This window comes from Salvelinus namaycush, chromosome 13, assembly GCF_016432855.1.
Source record: "Salvelinus namaycush isolate Seneca chromosome 13, SaNama_1.0, whole genome shotgun sequence".
NCBI lineage: Eukaryota > Metazoa > Chordata > Actinopteri > Salmoniformes > Salmonidae > Salvelinus > Salvelinus namaycush.
The window spans coordinates 14478143-14497253 of record NC_052319.1 but is presented as its reverse complement, the minus strand read 5'-3'; the positions used below and the strand labels follow the sequence as shown (position 1 = coordinate 14497253).

At 42.6% G+C, this 19111-nt stretch overlaps 1 protein-coding gene across 2 annotated transcripts in view; it reads left to right on the top strand.

Annotated features, from left to right (window-relative positions):
- LOC120058272 (FERM, ARHGEF and pleckstrin domain-containing protein 1-like) overlaps window positions 1-17395 on the top strand; it is an 81892-nt gene extending 64497 nt beyond the window's left edge. Inside the window, exons 14-27 of one of the 2 annotated variants that reach the window (XM_039006812.1) lie at window positions 2930-3105; window positions 3472-3561; window positions 7733-7866; window positions 8982-9063; window positions 9283-9520; window positions 9644-9774; window positions 9998-10066; window positions 10519-10608; window positions 10908-10990; window positions 11382-11494; window positions 11931-12097; window positions 14985-15092; window positions 16435-16586; window positions 16684-17395. In XM_039006812.1, coding sequence (XP_038862740.1) covers window positions 2930-3105; window positions 3472-3561; window positions 7733-7866; window positions 8982-9063; window positions 9283-9520; window positions 9644-9774; window positions 9998-10066; window positions 10519-10608; window positions 10908-10990; window positions 11382-11494; window positions 11931-12097; window positions 14985-15092; window positions 16435-16586; window positions 16684-16765 — 1715 coding nt within the window. In that variant the 3' untranslated portion in view covers window positions 16766-17395. Of the gene's footprint in view, window positions 1-2929; window positions 3118-3471; window positions 3562-7732; window positions 7867-8981; window positions 9064-9282; window positions 9521-9643; window positions 9775-9997; window positions 10067-10518; window positions 10609-10907; window positions 10991-11381; window positions 11495-11930; window positions 12098-14984; window positions 15093-16434; window positions 16587-16683 lie in introns of both variants that reach the window. The other variant, XM_039006811.1, reaches the window with a different exon arrangement.
- Window positions 17396-19111: the final 1716 nt, after the last annotated feature.

Here is a 19111-nt window from a genome sequence, read left to right as displayed (position 1 = left end):
AACGAAGGAACGTTATTTTAAAGACTTGACATACCAGCAGATATCCATACCCAGTTAGTACTACTGGACAGTGCTAGTACTAGTTGTCCAGAAAAGCAATTGTCTGTGGTTTTAGGCATGTTTTATTAGACCTAAGAGAGTGTGTGTGTGTGTGTGTGTGTGTGTGTGTGTGTGTGTGTGTGTGTGTGTGTGTGTGTGTGTGTGTGTGTGTGTGTGTGTGTGTGTGTGTGTGTGTGTGTGTGTGTGTGTGTGAGAGACCTCAGGTGTTGGTGGTATAATATGGCTCTGATGCCCACTGTTGGCATCTCTTCTTCTCCTTGTCTCCCTAAACATCTCTTGTAAGCGGTCATTCTCTATTGTTCAGCGAACTCCAGGGGTATACTTATCTCACTGATTTGTTCTTTTCCTCCAGCATTGCAAAGGTAGCCATTTTTCCCTAACAAAATTACTCTGCACTTTTGTGTTTATTTGTTTTCTTGCTGTCCCCGATTTTTTTTTCTTTCTTTTGCTTCATTCTCCTTGTCATTTGTTTGCAGTGTATCATTTTGATTAAGGATTTATTGACCTTATATCACAATGCTTTTTATTTTTTTATTTTTTTATTTCCTTGTCCAATTTGAAACACTGTTCTGTTCTGTCAGCATGCAACACTTAAGGGGTTAAATCTCACCTTGTCTCTATTTCCCTGCTCTGAAAGCATGTTAACCTGTTCCTGTACTGTCCTGATGTTTTGCTGTTCTGTAACTGACTGTGTGAAGAAAAAAGGGGTTAAACTGGGTCTCCTTTACTGCAGTGGTCCCGGTAACTGTCAGCAGAGAGTACAGAGAACTAGAATGTAGGACTGGGGAATTGAGAAATGACTTTGTTCAGGATGACAGGAACCAGGGAATAAGCGGGGAACATGGAGGCAGGTTTCAGTATGTGCTGCATGTTATGTGTCTGAAAGGCAATTTAAGGGCAGCGTCTCAAAGTCTCTCAGCTCATCCATCAATGCCACGGGCTTCTGCTAGTCTAGGATCTTTGAGACGCTTTTAGCTTGGACTTTATCCATGTGTACATAGTATTTATTATCTATTGTGTCATTTTATGATATTGGTCCTATTTATTAACATGGTCCAAAATGAATATAAACTGTAAATAATAACACAATGTTGTTTTTACCAGATTCATTGATGACTCCCAGGTTAAGTGTGAGAGGGAACAGTAGGAGAGTAGCGCTGGTCACTGGATCACTGCAGGCAAGGAGAACCCTGTCAGGCACACCAAGCACTGTCTTATGGCTCTGTGGCGTTGGGCTGTTGCACACGGCTGATATTTCGGGTCATGATTTGTATTCGATACCAACACATTCACTACACCTACTCTATAGTAATATATTGTGTGCCAGGCTTAAACTCATGGCTCTATAGGCCAGGCTTGTGTGTGTGCTAGTCTCGACCGCGGGCTTGGTTCCATTGCATGTCCAAGAAGCTAACCCAGGGCTCTGGCATGATGTTGATGCTTTCTTGCCCTGGCTGTTTCACGATGTATGTACCCTCACCTCACTCTCTCGCTCCTACCTACTGTAACATTTCACCAGGTAGATATAACTCACATCAGACAAGCCAGTAGCATTTTCAGCAGTAAGGTAAAATTTGGTCCATCTGAGACGACAATGTGCATTACGTTACGATGATTACTGCTCACCCATTAAACTTTGACTTAAGTTCAATTTTACAACGAGTGGACACAAAATGCTTCTTCTGCAGATTGTGCTGCTCCTACGATTGACACAATTGATTTGTATAATATAGCTTGAGTGTACAATCGGTATGCTCCCTCTAAAGCAACTGACTGTCTTAATAAAGTTTTAGTGAAGTGGTATTATATCCGTAGTAATACTGCAATAGAGAGATTATTCTGGGAAGCGCTTTGTGACACCTACAGGTACTATTAGACAAGTCCCAGAATATGCTTGTTGTAAATTCCAACTTGACTTGTTTCTCTTTCCCTCTTTCTCTCACTCACTCGCTCTCTTACTCACTTCCGTCACACACTGTTTGCTACGGTCTCGTGTTGATGTTGCTTTGACACTCACTGGGCTCTGATACTGATTTTACCGGCTCTTCTCTTTCCCGGGAGACTTTCTACACTTTTTAACCTTGTATACGGTTGTGCACTAGTGTCAATAAAGTTGACCTTTATGAAGTGGGACTCTGGAATCTTCTTTTATAAAGACCACCCCCACCCCACCCCCCGACATTGTCTCGTGAGCGTTTTTAGACGCTAGTCCCATCCTCATCCTCCTGTGCTGTCGTAGATGTAGCATAGCTCTGTTAAATGTACGTGTGTGTGTTTATAGTGTGTTTTTTATATACACTCATTTGTGTGTGTGTCTCGTGGCTGTGTTTATGTAGTCCGTGTTTGGTATTCCCGTGGTGCTTGTTGTCACAGCTGTCCCCTCCATTGTAGAATGTAGTATCGTGGCGTCTGTAAGGTGTTCACCAGAGATGTTGCTGGTTTAATCATTGTTCTGTCCATGCCAACGTGGTGCTATCAGAGGACAGGAGACGGTAGTGGGCAAGTATGCAATCAAGTGTCCCTAGTGAACATCCTAGTGGCAGTGTAGTTGATTTAGGTAAGCGATTCCAGTCATTCATAATACTGTATTCAACCCAACAGCAGCGTAATCCTGATGGTATCATGCTGAAATGGCAGACATTACAGAGAGAGAAGAGCACTAGAGCTGTCTGGGCAGCAGAGTGAGTCATGGGTGACTCTTGTCTGGATGCAAGTAGCTACAGTAACTAGCTACAGGCAAGGCACATCCCCCATTTTAGCTCTCATTATTATCCCTGGGACAATACTATAAGATGTATATGGCTGTAATTTAACTTGTTCGTCTCTAACTCTTTCTCATTTCTCACCCCCCTCTCCTTCGCTACAGCAGGAGTGGTGTCCAACAGCCCTCATCTCTCCGCCTCCTCCGGTAACTCCCAGGGCATGGTCAACGGTCAGAAGCCAGTCGAGCTCTGTGGTCACAGTCCGGACGGTCGGCAGCCCTCCCCCCTTACCAGCCCCCTGCTCAACGATGCCGGAAGCGTGCGCACCGACGATGAAGACGAGGTTCGGAGGAAGGTTTGTGGTCCAGAGAGGGCCCCCATTAAATGATTAGAACTAGAGAGGGATTGTTGTCAGTTGCTGTGTGGACGTCATTGTGGTTTTAAATCTCCAGTTAGCATAACCAGCTTCAAAGAGGCTACAGTCACATAGTACCTAAAATAGCAGAGGACCCAGATTACCTGGCCTAAATAACTACCCACAGGGACCAGTGCTGTGAACACTGTACGAAATGTGATGTACTGTAACTGGGCTACATGTCTTAGCACTGGAATTGTTGACACAAAATGTGAAAAAAATACCCAAGACACAGTCTACAGCTTACTGTGTTGTCTCTGCTCAGTTAAACACTCTGTCCTCTTCCTTTCACAGAGATTCCCCACTGACAAGGCCTACTTTATTGCCAAGGAGCTGCTGACCACAGAGAGGACCTATTTGAAGGACCTGGAGGTCGTGACTGTGGTAAGGCCCATCACCAGATAGATTTTTCCGCTCTCTCAGGGACTCAACACTGATCTTTTGTTTATTTTCTCCCATGCTGTCCTCTGGGCAGAAAACATTGATTATTCCGGCTAGCTGCTTTACAAAAGAGCATATGGCAAACACACAGGGATCCATGCAGTGGTGGTGGGGGTGGGAGATGTTTTTTGGCAGGTGGGGAAAATACTCTGAGACTGCTATGAAATGTCTTAATCTGTTTATCTCACCCAAGGCTGTGAATATACAGTGCAATGAGATCCACGGCCTTGAATGTCCCTGCTTAACGTTGGGCTGCCATCCTATTTTAGTCATTTCCTTTTGGCTCCCACCGCCTCTGTACAGACAAACATATGGACGCCTTTTTGTTTGTCTCAAGGGAGACGCAAAAGAAAACAGGATATTAAAAAAAAGGAACATCTCCTTCCAGTGTATTGCAATCAGTGAAGGAAGTTGCTGTGAGTGTAGGTGTCACGTTTTATTAGTCGTATGTACGGGACACACATGGTATACACCATCCAGCGAAATTCTTACTTGCAGGTTCCTTCTCCACAATGCAACAGCAATACGACGTGATAAAATATAATAATATGAACATAAAGTAAATGGCTCAGTAGAATAAAATAAACGTTTTAGCATAAGTTTAATACAGCAACAATTTATAGTCCAATATTTACACGTCTTTTGGGGAAGGGGGGGGGGGCAGCAAGTGTTTTAGTTGTGCAGTATGAAGTCAGTATTCAGTATTCACCCTGTGAACATCATCTGGTTGTAGCAGCGTTCACAGATGTGGAAACAGAGACTGCAGAACCACTCTCTTCTCTCGCTGTTTATATGGGCGGCCGCCGCTTCTTGTCTTCTCTGATGTTTAGAGAAGCCTTTTACACTTCTCATAAACATTTGTCTTGGCTGCTCTTTCTCTTACGGTCACTCTTTGTCTCTCTCTTCTTTCTCATTCTTTCTCATTTTTTTCCCTCCCCCTCTCCACCCTCCCCCATTGGCTGGTGTTGTTAAGTCATCTGAGAAACAGCTGCTGCCTGCTGTCTGCTTCCCAAGGCCTTTCAGCAGCACCCTGCTTTACCTCCTCTAAACCCTGTTCCTCTCCTTTCTACACTGCCTTCATACAGTATTCACACCTCTTGACTTTTTTTGACATTTTGTTGTCTTACAGCCTGATTTTAAAATGTATTAAATTGAGATTTTGTGTCACTGGCCTACTCACAAAACCACAAAAACCCGGGATGTTTTCCAATGTCCCACAAAGAAGGGCACCTATTGGTAGATGGGTAATAAAAAAATAAAAAAAATCTGACGTTGAATATCCTTTTGAGCGTAGTGAAGTTATTAATTACACTTTGGATGGCGTATCAATACACCCAGTCACCACAAAGATACAGGCGTCCTTCCTAACTCAGTTGCCGGAGAGAAAGGAAACCACTCGGGTATTTCACCATGAGGCCAATGGTGACTTTAAAGCAGAACACTGAGGATGGATCAATAACATTGTAGTTATTCCACAATATTAACATAAATGACAGAGTGAAAAGAAGGAAGCCTGTACATAATAAAAATATTCCAAATCGTGCATCCTGTGCCAAATAAATTGACTTTTTGTGCTGAATACAAACATTATGTTTGGGGCCAACACAACACATCACTGAGTACCACTCTTCATATTTTCAAGCATGGTGGTGGCTGCATCATGTAATGGGTATGCTTATCATAGGCAAGGACTAGTTAGTTTTTTGGGATAAAAATAAACTAAATGGAGCTAAGCACAGGCGAAAACCTGGTTGTCTGCTTTCCAACAGACACTGGGAGACAAATTCACCTTTCAGCAGGACAATTACCTAAAATACAAGGCCAAATATACACTGCCTTCAAAAAGTATTTATGCCCCTTGAATTATTCCTCATTTTGTTGTTACACCCTGAATTCAAAATGGATTAAATGTATTATTTTTTCACATCCATCTACACACAATACCCCAAAATGAAAAAGTGATAACATGTTTTAGACATTTTGTACACGTATTGAAAATAAAATACAGAAATATCTCATTTACATAAGTATTCACACCCCAGTCAATACATGACAGAATCACCTTTGGCAGTGATTACAGCTGTGAGTCTTTCTGGGTAAGTCTCTAAGAGACTGGATTGTACAATATTTGGCATTATTATTATTTTTAATTCTTCAAGCTCTGTCAAATTGGTTGTTGATCATTGCTAGACAAACATTTTCAGGTCTTGCCATAGATTTTCAAGCAGATTTAAGTCAAAACTGTAACTCAACCACTCAGGAACATTCACGGCCTTCTTGGTAAGCAACTCCAGTGTAGATGTGGCCTTGTGTTTTAAGTTATTGTCCTGCTGAAAGGTGAATAGATGTCCCAGTGTCCGGTGGAAAGCAGACTGAACTAGGTTTTCCTCTAGGATTTTGCCTGTGCTTAGCGTCATTCCATTTATTTGTTATCCTGTAAAACTCCTAATTCCTTAATGATTACAAGCATACCCAAAACATGATGCAGCCACCACTGTGCTTGAAAACTTTGAAAACTTACACTTTGAAGCACCACTGTGCTTCAAAGTGTAACTAATAACTTCACCATGCTCAAAGGGATATTCAATGTCTGCATTATAATTTTTTACCCATCTAGCAAGAGGTGCCTTTCTTTGCGAGGCATTGGAAAACCTCCCTGGTCTTTGTGGTTGAATCTGTGTTTGAAATTCACTGCTTGACTGAGGGACCTTACTGATCATTTTGTGTGTGGGAGAACAGATATGAGGTAGTCATTCGAAGATCATCCAATTTATTATGTGACTTGTTAAGCAAATTTTTACTCCTGAACTTATGTAGGCTTGCCATAACAAAGGGGTTAATTTAAGACATTTCAGCTTTTCATTTTTAATTAATTTGTTAAAAATTCAAAAAACATCATTCCACTTTGACATTATGATATATTAATATATTTTAAATTCAGGCTGTAACACAATAAAATGTTGAAGTCAAGGGGTGTAAATACTTACTGAAGCAACTGGAGTTGCTTACCAAGATGACATTGAATGTTCCTGAGTGGCCTAGTTACAGTTTTGACTTAAATCAGCTTGAAAATCTAGAAGACTTGAAAATGGCTGTCTGGCAATAATTAACAACCAACTTGACAGAGTTTGAATAATTTTTTTAAAGAATAAGGGCAGTTATTGTACAATTCAGGTGGTCAAAGCTGTTAGAGACTTACCCAGAAAGACTCAGAGCTGTAATCACTGCTAAAGGTGATTCTAACATGTATTGACTCAGGGGGTTGAATACTTATCGAGTTAAGATATATTTGTTTTTTTATCATCCATTCATTTAAAAATATATATAAATTCTTCCACTTTGACATTACAGAGTATTTTGTCTAGATCGTTGTCAATTAAATCTATTTTAATCCCACTTTGTAACCAAACAAAATGTGGATAAAGTCAAGGGGTGTGAATACTTTTGCATTACTTTTGACCAGAACACTATGGGCGTATATATATATAGTGCACTATATTGGGAATAAGGTGTCATATGGGACGCACACCAGCTAAACCACCCTCCAACTCCACCACCCCAAACCACATCAGGCTATAGCTTCCCTTTTAATCTGATCAGGTAGCCTTTAATGATAGACTCCCCCTGGGTCTTGTCAGGAATGATGGGCTATTGATTCCTCCATTTCTTCCATTCATCTCCAGGTCGATTCCTCCATTCATCTACAGGTCGTTAAAGGATTTGGTGGAAGCCATGAGGCCAATGTGATTGTTGCTAAACAACAGCACAGAGGTCTTTTGGCAGCAGCACATCAGGCAGATTCTAATGCAATCCAAGCAGATGGGCTCCTAATTCACCAGAAACACTGCATTTCACCTCATTAGATTGCAAGTCCTCTTTTGGCTACTGGCAATTGAGAATGTCACGATTTGCACAATAAAGAGTGTGCTCTAATGCAGAACTCTCTCTCTCTGTGTGTGTGTGTGTGTGTGTGTGTGTGTGTGTGTGTGTGTGTGTGTGTGTGTGTGTGTGTGTGTGTGTGTGTGTGTGTGTGTGTGTGTGTGTGTGTGTGTGTGTGTGTGTGTGTGTGTGTGTGTGTGTGTGTGTGTGTGTGTGTGTGTGTGTGTCATCCCAGTCTTTTCAGAACTTGGTGGGTAAAGATGAAGCTGCGCCGGACTCCCTGAAGAGCACCATCTTCTCCAACTTTGACCCTCTGTACAAGTTCCACTCCGGCTTCCTCAGAGAGGTGGAGCAGAGACTGGCTCTGTGGTGAGATGGCATGAAAGGCCTTGTACCTCACTGGATGACTATAATCCATCATAATGATACATCTCTTTTATAGTTCAGGTCATTTTTCTTAAAATGCCAGTGCTCTTAGCCTCGTTTTGTGTAAGGTCCCCTTAGAATAAGAACACAGTTGGGGTTTGTCATTGTGAATTGGGCTCATTGATCCCGGGGCCTGGTCTTTGTCTAATGAGCGGTATTGACATTCAGTCTGGGAGGCCTCATCGCAGAGACGCACCTCCTCCCGTGGATGACCTGGGGAGCTGGGGTTGCTATGGCAACAGTCGCGCTGCATCAAGCCACTACTTCTCCTAGCCTGTGGGTTTTTCCACTGTCTGCTGTTCTTAATAATGCGGTCCTTACATCAGAGCTCCCCATGGTGGCACAGACAGCCCTGGCTGGCAGACTGTCACTGCTACAGACTTCATACTGTAGTGATCAGCATCACATGTCCAGACTTACTACAAGACCAAACGAGAGCGAAAGAGACCTCCACGCAAGATCTGACTGTGTTTTCTCTCAAAACATGGCCGATCTCTGGCGTGGCTAAAGCCCCAAAGGCAAATCAGCAGACCGAATACAGAGCACAGATACATGTAGCTGGCTATCTTGTTTTTCGTTTTACATATTCAAATGTGACGTAGGGTTGACTTATTTTAGCCCTCTCCTGACTGTTGACCTTTTATTTAGATCTGGTAGAGGGTTTTGTCAGTGAAGAGGGGTTGTAATCTCAAAGGCATAACATTCTAAATGTCCTCTTTGGGCTTGTACTACCCTCTCCATAACGTATTGGTTCATATTTTGAATGAACGAGCATGGAGAAAGGTCAGTCTGCATGGTGCTATATCTAGCTGTCAACTGCAATTCATGCTCAAGGTAGACACCTGCTTGCGGTTTTCAGCGGTGCAGTCAAACGACACCCGTTTCACTTGAACGCCATTTAAATGTCCTTGCATGAGTGTTGGAGCTCACATGAATATGAAATATGGCTTTAAGTGCTTCAAATTCTTCTGCTGTCCACAGCAGAAATCTCTCAGCACACAGCATAGCATGAAACTGTTCCAGAGAGATGAAGTTGCTAGTGTTTTATCTTTTTATAGGGAAGGGCGCTCCAATGCCCACATCAAAGGAGATTACCAGCGCATCGGTGATGTCATGCTGAAGAATCTACAGGGCCTAAAGGTTTTGGCAGCTTTTTCTTGCACTTTATATCAAATTCACTTTGTATCTGCACCATGACCAATGTATGCTGACTTGTACAAACTATCGTACCTTGCTCCAGGGGCATTGTTTTGCAGCTGACCCTGTGCTCCCCGTAGCCTGTTGTGTGTGTGTGTGTGTGTGTGTGTGCGTGCAAATGGCCAATAAAGATCTATTCTACTCAACCCTACTCTATTCCAGCCGCTGACCGCCCACCTCCAGAAGCACTCGGAGGCCCTGGTTGAGCTGGAGAAGGCGTGCCGGGGCTCCCGGCGGCTGGAGGTGCTGGTCCGGGACTTTGAGCTGCAGAAGGTGTGCTACATCCCTCTCAACGTGTTCATCCTCAGGCCCCTGCACCGCCTCTTGCATTACAAGCAGATCCTGGAGCGTCTGTGCAAACACTACCCCCCCACACACGTGGATTTCAGGGACTGCAGAGGTAACTGTTACTGTTCTCTAGCCGTCAGGGGCTCTCTGAGGCCGGGCTAGCTTAGGGAGCCCCCCTGGTGCAGTTGAGGCCTATGACATCACATACTGAGCGTTGCTGTGTCCTCTCCCGTAGCCGCGCTGGCGGACGTGTCAGAGGTGGTGGCCCAACTCCACGGCAGCATGATCAAGATGGAGAACTTCCAGAAGCTTCTGGAGCTTAAGAAGGATTTGATTGGTATCGACAGTCTAGTCACTCCAGGGCGGGTGAGTTCAAGTAGGGATCTGGATGCGTCCCTGAAGGCACCCTATTCCCTATATAGTGCAAAAGCAGTGCACTATGTAAGGAATAGGGTGCCATTTTGGACGCAATCCATTATCAACATTTTGTATGTGAGAGTAGCCAGTTTGAAAAAGTCATTTGTTTTTATCAGTTTTTATCTTTCCCTGAGATGTTGTGATGGAATTTGTTGTGATTGGTGTTTTTCAGGAGTTCATCCGGTTAGGCTGTCTCAGCAAGCTGTCTGGAAAAGGCCTCCAGCAACGAATGTTTTTCCTGGTAATGTCTGCAATGCATCTGAGGTGTCATCCTGAATGAGTTATTAAACAGATTATTCAGTCGAGTGATCTCACAAGATAGACGGCTATGGAAAGTAGAGCCCGGTGTTTAACCTCCTCAGTACGAATGACTTTGTACAAAATGCCTCAAAGATGACGGCTTCCTTATCTTTCTACGCAGCTGTTTACTGTTTTTGAGCCAGTGTCCCTATTCGTTATTGTAGGGCATCTAATGAGACCAAGACTCATCTGAATCATGATTCATGTTAGAAACAGCTTGAATGTTATCTAGTGCTGTTGCAACAGGCGTATGCCCAACAGAGCCAATGTATTCGCCGAGCCACAAACAATCGTTCGGTGTTCTTTTTGTGTGAAGTCAATAAATGAGGTTGGTGTGGCTATTAATAACCCGTTAATGATTGCCTTCACTGTTCTCTTGTTCTTTGGTGACAGTTCAATGATGTCCTCTTGTATACGAGTCGAGGGATGACAGCGACGAACCAGTTCAAAGTGCATGGGCAGCTCCCTCTCCATGACATGACAGTAAGTTGACTCTCTTATTTCACCTTTTCTTAACCCCCCTCTTGTGCCCTGGCGTGGAGTGCAGCACAGTAGAGTACAGTAGCTGTCACAAGTTTGTAATTACTTGCTGTAAATAAACTAGCGTGCTGTGCCACAGTAACTCCCCTACCATCTGTGTCTCTCTTTAATTCCCCCTCTGTTGCTCTCTCCCTGTCCCCCTTTTTCTCTCTCTCTCACACACACGCAGTCCCTCTCTCCCACAAGCAGATTTGTTCCTCTCATGCCCCATGTGTTGACTGACTGTGTCTGTGTGTCCCCAGATCCGGGAGAGCGAGGACGAGTGGGGTGTGCCTCACGCCTTCACCCTGGTTGGGCAGCGTCAGTCAGTGGTGGTAGCAGCTAGGTGAGTCTGTGGTCCGAACTCCGAACGAGCTGGACTATTGGGTAGTCAGTCGTTCAACAGATGCCAGACAACAGTATGTGTACAGGGATGTGTGTTTTCATGTTTGCTCTGGTATGAATAAAGTGGTCGGTATTCAGAATAAAGTGGTTGGTGAATCAGCAGGCGACCGGTCCCCTCAGCACCTCAGTTGACAATGAGACATTTGTATAATCACAAAGACACATTCATTATTTATACAGCACACTTGGTCATAAAAATAACTGCATGAAATATTTATTAGGTCAAGCCCAGCACTGGTGAAAAAAATGCATTACTTTTTCTGTCCATTTCTCTCTCTCTTTCTTTCTCTCTCTTTCTTTCTCCCCCCCCCCCCCCCCCCCCCCCCATCCAGTTCCCTGTCAGAGATGGAGAAGTGGATGGAGGACATTAAGATGGCCATTGACTTGGCAGAGACCAGCAACGGCCACACAGCTGACCTGCTGGCCAGAAGTCTGACTGATAACAGTAAGTTGACACTGATACTGCAGTACACAGACTTTAGAGCAATGGCACTGGGCCTGCCATATGGAACAACTAGTAGTGTATCGAGAATCTTCAACCCCATGAGTTAATGAGTTATTGCTGAATTCTCACCATACTGTTCACTCATTGCACAGACAGTTGGTACTCTTCCAGAAACTTCAGAGGCAGAATGGGCCAACCTATACATCCGAAATGAGCTTGAATAAGCTCAAATACAATGCTTCAAATTGATGGTTTATAAAGCCTTGATTGAAATTATTTTTCAAATGATTTCATACAGCCTGTCTGCATGTATTTATAAACCTAGCCACTATGAAGTATTGTGCTACTATTTATCTCATCAGGTTTTACAGTAGGATCCGTCTTCCCACGTTGTCACCGTGTGTATGTGGAATTAACCGCTTCCTGAATTTCCCAGAATCCACAACAGAGGACTCCTGTGCGGAGGCGGAGTCTGAGGACGACCTGATGGCGTCACGCACCTCCCTGGAGAGGCAGGCCCCTCACCGTGGTAACACCACGGTGCACGTGTGCTGGCACAGGAACACCAGCGTGTCCATGGTGGACTTTAGCATAGCTGTGGAGGTACCACAACCAGTCCTAACCTGTCCTGCTCTGCCCTCCCCTACCCCATCTCTCACTCACTATGTATCTGAGTGTGTATCTGTTTCCTCTCCTTATTGAATGTGCTTCTCTCCCCTGGGAACAATGTCCTCCCGTGCCACCCTCTCTCTCTGTCCTATGCTATTTAGACATTAGATTACCTCAGTGCTTTGTCCCCAAGTTGTTGGCACTGTCTCTTCTGTGAACTGCTACATAGGACACTCGGCAGGATGTCATCGACGTTTTTCAGTCTTGAACAGCACATCTCAGTGCAGCTGAGACGGCATCTTACAAGCTATTTATTTTCTCTGTTATGTTGTATACTGAGCCCAGAGCAAGACCAGACTTTAGCATGAGGTGGGTGCACTGCAAGGACACTGTTCTCATCTTGCCCTCTGTGGCTAACTCTTCCAGTGTGGTTTTCTTATCTAATCTCTACTGTGGATGTCTCGTGTGGTTTTGCGCTCCTTTTTTCTCTCCTTCAGAGCCGTGCCTGGACTCACCGTTAGTCCCCCCGCCCTCGCCCCCCGTGTTTAGCCCTTGCAGTGCATGCGTGTGTTTACACCTACTCAGTCTTTGTGTCTCTGTCCTTTCCTCCCTCCCTCCCTCTCTCTTTTCTGTCTGTCTCTTCTGTGTGTCTGTCTGCCTGTCCTCCGTGGTAGAGGACCCTAGTCCAGTCAGTGACTCAGAGGCCTCCCTCTCGGGGCCCAGCAGTGGCCAGGGACCAGTGCCTCTGTCTCTTATCTGCTGGTATCGAGTTCACAGCCTCTCCTTTAGTGATTCCTGCAGGAGTCTAGAGGTAAAGGAGCCAGGGAGAGAGGAGAGGCCTCCCCATCGCATTGTAGCATTACTGTCATATACTAGCACCTTGTATCTTCTTTGAGGTCGTTGGTGAAAAGTGTAACGCTTTTGTGTAACACTTTTCACCTGTAAAGACCTACGATGAACTAAAATAAGTTAGTGGTAGCCTTAATGATGGCTCAGTTTACAGTAAATGCTTTATATTGCCACTAGATGGCAGTTGTTTACAGTGACCATAGAGGCCACTGTTAGTTCAGTGACTTTAAACTGTTGCTGGATGGACCCCAGGATAGACACTGTCTGTTTATAGCTATACTTACCTCCGATAAACCACTGAAGTGAACAGAGGCCTCAGGCTTAATTAGTGGGTTTATTTTCAGAGCTTACGGTGCAGCGCACACTATTCCTTACGCACTAACATACAGTGCCTTCAGACAATATTCGTACCTCTTGTCTTATTCCACATTCTGTTTTTTTTCTTTCTTCTCACACATCTACACACAATAACCCATAATGACAAAGTCAAAACATGTTTTTTAGAAATTAATGCTAATTTATTGAAAATGAAATACAGAAATATCTCATTTACATAAGTATTCACACCCCTGAGTCAATACATGTTAGAATCACCTTTGGCAGCGATTTAAAGCTATGAGTCTTTCTGGGTAAGTCTCGAAGTGCTTTGCACACCTGGATTGTACAATATTTGCATATTATTCTTTTAACAATTCATCAAGCTCTGTTGGATGTTGATCATTGCTAAACAGACATTTTCAAGTCTTGTCATACATTTTCAAGACGATTTAAGTCAAAACTGCAACTAGGCCACTAAGGAATATTAAACATCATCTTGGTAAGCAACTCCAGTGTATATTTGGCCTTGTGTTTTAGGTTATTGTCCTGCTGAAAGGTGAATTTGTCTCCCAGTGTTTGTTGGAAAGCAAACTGAACCAGGTTTTTCTCTAGGATTTTGCCTGTGTTTAGCTCTATTCATTTTCTTTTTATCCTATAAAACTCCCTAGTCCATGCCGATGACAAGCATACCCATAACATGATGTAGCCACCACCATGCTTGGAAATATGAAGAGGGGTACTGAGTGATGTGTTGTGTTGGATTTGCCCCAAGCTTTGTATTCAGGACAAAAAGTTAATTTCTTTTGCCACATGTCTTGCAGTTTGCCTTGTTGCAAACGATGCATGTATTGGAATATTTGTATTCTGTACAGGCTTCCTTCTTTTCACTCTGTCATTCAGGTTAGTATTGTGGAGTAACTACAATGTTGTTGATCCATCCTCAGTTTTCTCCTATCACAGCCATTAAACTCTGTAACTGTTTTAAAGTCACCATTGGCCTCAAGGTGAAATCCATGAGAGGTTTCCTTCCTCTCCAGCAACTGAGTTAGGAAGGACACCTGTATCTTTGTAGTGACTGGGTGTATTGATACACCATCCAAAGTGTAATTAATACCTTCACCATGCTCAATTTTTTTACCCATCTACCAATAGGTACCCTTTGCGAGGTATTGAAAACCTCCCTGTTTTTTGTGGTTGAATCTGTGTTTGAAATTCACTGCTCGACTGAGGGACCTTACGTACTTTTATGTGTGGGGTACAGAGATGAGGTAGTCATTCAAAAATCATGTTAAACTCTATTATTGCACACAGAGTAAGTCCATGCAACTTATTATGTGACTTGTTTAAGCGTATTTTTACTCCTGAACTTATTTATTGAACTTATTTAGGCTTGCCATAACAAAGGGGTTGAATACTTTACTCAAGACATTTCAGCTTTTCATTTTTAATACATTTCTAAAAACATAATTCCACTTTGACATTATGGGGTATTGTGTGTAGGCCAGTGTTATTTTTTTTTTTTATGTAATCAATTTTAAATTCAGGCTGGAACACAAAAACATGTGGAACAGGTGATGGGGTGTGAATAGTTACTGAAGGTGCTGTAAGTGTTTGTTGAAATTCCCTCTACTTGTTTTTTTTATTTTTGTCATGTAATTTTTCTATGTAGTACATGAACAAAGTTCACTGATTGTAAATTGTTTTTCTACTGTAGAATCAGCTGTCAGGAAACCTGCTGAGGAAGTTCAAGAACAGCAATGGCTGGCAGAAGCTCTGGGTGGTCTTCACCAACTTCAGCCTGTTCTTCTACAAGACCCACCAGGTGAGGGCTAGCACCAACTCCTCGTGTTTGTCTGTCTGTGTAGACCATGGCCCGTATTCACAAAGTGTCTCAGAGTAGGATTGCTGCTCTACAATCAGGTCCCCCATGTCCATGTAATCTTATTAATTATAAGTTAGCACTCTGAGACGCTTGATACATATGGTACCAGAACTACAGCAATGTGTTCTGGGGAAGACGACACTCTCCTCTCTCCCCCTCCTTATGATCCATGTATGATGGTGAAGGCCAGAAGCACAGCAATGTATGTTGGGGATTACCCCATACCCTCCTGCTCATCATCCATGATCTTCAACATGGCAGTATTGTTTACAATCTAACAATGTCCTATTAATTTAAGAATATCCCATCTCTCTGTGGAATTTCAAATCCATGTGCCATGTAAGGGAGTTCCGCACATCCCCATGCCAGTTGATCTGCTCTCACTTTCAGCACAGCTCCCCTGAATCCATTAGAATCACCACCTGAAAGAAACCATTGTTAGTAATGCTATAGTTAGTTACTCATGTTTTGTCACATGTTCTGTGACCTGTAGCCGTGGGGGATTTTCTATCATTTTAAAATGCGCCATGAAAGTATGATAGTGTTATCAAGTGTTTTTGTAGTGAAAAGCAGTGGTGGAAAAAGTACCCAATTGTCATACTTGAGTAAAAGTAAAGACACCTTAGTAGAAAATTGGTAAAATAAAGTAAAAGAGTAAAAGTCTTACTTGAGTAAAAGTATTTGGTTTTAAATATACTTAAGTATCAGAAGTAAATGTAATTTAAAAACATATACTTAAGTATCAGAAGTAAAAGTGCATGTATAAATCATTTCAAATTGCTTATATTAAGTAAACCAGACGGCACAATTTTCTAGTTTTTGTCATTTACGGATAGCCAGGGGCACACTCCAACACTCAGACATAATTTACAAACAAAGCATGTGTGTTTAGTGAGTCCTCCAGATCAGAGGCAGTAGGGATGACCAGGGATGTTCTCTTGATGCGTGAATTAGACCATTTTCCTGTCCTGCTGAGCATTCAAAATGTACTAGGTACTTTTGGGTGTCAGGGAAAATGTATGGATAAAAAGTACATCATTTTCTTTAGGAATGTAGTGAAGTAAAAGTTGTCAAAAATAAAAATGGTCATGTAAAGTACAGATACCCCAAAAAACTACTTAAGTAGTACTTCAAAGTATTTTTACTTAAGTACTTTACACCACTGAGTGAAAGTGAGTAGCTCCTTGAAATTCCGATTGCTTTAACTGTTTGTTACTGGATGTTAGTAGCTTTATAACATTCAGAATGCTTGGTCCTGTTTGGTCCTTTCCCCTCTCTTCAGGATGACTATCCGCTGGCCAGTCTCCCCCTGTTGGGATACTCTGTCACCATCCCCACTGAGTCTGAAAACATCCACAAGGACTATGTCTTCAAACTGCATTTCAAATCCCACGTCTACTACTTCAGATCTGAGAGCGAATACACTTTTGAGAGGTACAGTACACTTCTGTCTATCCTGTATTGTGTATAGTATGTTTGTTTACAGATGTTACTGGGCAGTGTGAAACCCTGTCTTTTTCTCTCCATACAGGTGGATGGAGGTCATTCGCAGTGCCACAGTCTCTGCCAGCATCACCCGCATTCTGAGCCGGAAAGAGCCCCATCCGTACTGATCCAAAGAGCAAGGGCTCTCTCCCTGTCTCCATGCCTCTTCTCCCTACCACAATCTCCCATACGGTCTGGCCACATCTAGCCTCTCATCACACTACGACTCCCCAAGCAGCAAGCTGAAGCAGAGCCCCTCTGGCGCCACATTTACTTCACTTCTCTGGACACTCTTGATTTCCTTTTCTACACATATCTGGGACATATGTACATTGAGCAGTGTCCATGCACAATCTTGGTGCTTTTTAATGCTTTAATGGTGACATGTCCGCTGGTTTAGACTGCATCAGAGACTGCATTTTCAGCATTTTTACTCAGCTCTGAACCTCTTTTTGTAGGATGCCATTTTATACTGTTTTCTAACGGGCTGAATCACTTACTGTACTTCTGGTTTCACATTCTGTCATTGGATTGTTGATACAGAGATTCTGCATTTTTAAACTTGTTTTTTTCATAGATGATTAGAATATCACTGCATCCTCAAGATTTTTGTCTCCTTGTTTATTTTATGGGGGGAAATAATAATAAAAAATAATAATAAAAAAGTGCCAAACAGTTTTACCATTTTCCTACACTTTTAATGCAATTTTACTACATTGGTGGTAAGGAGACTTGAAATGTGTTGTAAAAAAAAAAAAGGTCACTTTAAATTACATTTTTCTTTTAATAAGATGTCTCTGGACAGTGAGAGACCTTGTGATAAGTAAGATATCAGAATATTTTGTTGTATCATCAACATAACTCTAGAACTACTTATAAAGCTATCAGGGTAGTTACCATCACCACTAACGCCATTATTCAAGTAAAGTGAATATTCCTGTTATGCTTTGTTGTAAGGATACTTCAGAGGGTGTTCTGAAGATTATTATATTCCACCCTCAATTGTGTGAGAAATGTGAGATGTTCATAATCTGTGTATTATGAAGGAAACTGTAATGGAAAGCTTTAAAGAATATGTGTGAAACAAAATATAAACTTTCAGTTCCAAGCACCATTGCCCTTGTTGGACTAGGCTGCCTCCCATATGTAAAGAGACCTTTACAAGTCTAAATTAAATGGATATATGCATATGACAGAGAGGGAAAACTTTGGTTTTCCTTATTGAGGGAATGCTGTGTTTTCCCAGACACCAGAGAGCGCTTTGGAAATGAAAGCAATAAAAACCTAATTTGAACATTTGTATTGTGGGTTCTTTTGCTAGTCCATAATAGCTAACAGAGGTGTGATTGCCCATGGAATGTTTTTAACCACTTTCACCTAAGTACACTACAAGAGAATTTACATTTTGTTTCTTGTATTCCCATAGATGGCATCATTGCTCAATAACATAAGACCTGTGCCATTGTGCTAGTCACACACTGGCCCGAAGTTATTGCATCATTTTAATCTGATGAAAGAATTCTACGTAGTCCTCCTAAAAACAAACTTGGTCATTCTCATTAGGTTTTTACCGTCCAATTTAGAATGTTGTGTGAACTACTTTACTCTATTTAAATTATGCACGTTTTAATAGTTATTCTACATTCATTGAACAATTATTTCCACTATGGTGACAGACATGGCATTGTATCTTCTCTACTTTCAACGTTACATGTCGATAAAAAAAAAACAGTTTTTCCCCCCTATGAATATTATTGTAACAATGATTACAGTACGTTCCTAGCCTGCTCAAATAGAAACTGAACTGGGCAGGCCTTTGTAAATCACTGGAGAAGGGAGGAGTGGAGAAGCGTGGTAGAACGACGCACGCAGATTACGCTTTCTGGCTGGCGTCGCATGTACACCGACCAAAGCGAGACCAACGAGGGACAGCCGTAATGAGACGGTGAACGCGCGGAAGAATGGTTTATTATGACAACAACAACTCAGTGGGGGAATGTAACAGCTGCGGGATAATACAATACAACTTTCACTAGTAATTGTTGCAAATTATGAGATCAAAAAGGCAGAGTGAACCAGCACAACATGACCCAGTTTTAAACTCAAGGTGCGCTCTTGTGCTGACGGAGAAACGGGAAAAGCCGGCTGATGATTCAGTTTTTACTCTTCTTCTTTGACGTTTTATAAATTCCTAAAGAAATTGATGAAAGGCAGGACTCGACCATGTCAGTTCCAGTACACCCGGAGACCAGGAAATTTACAAGGGGACTAAGTAAACCTGGCACTGCGGCTGAACTAAGGCAAAGTGTCTCTGAGGTTGTCAGGACCTCCGTGCTTGTTGTAAGTACACTACATCATTTCCATCCTCTTCTAAACTCTATGCTACACGTCTGTTTGCTATTGTGCCTTGTGTGTTACATTCTAGCCCGTAGAGATGTGCGCCCATTGCCAACCACCCTCGAGGTCAGCAGGTG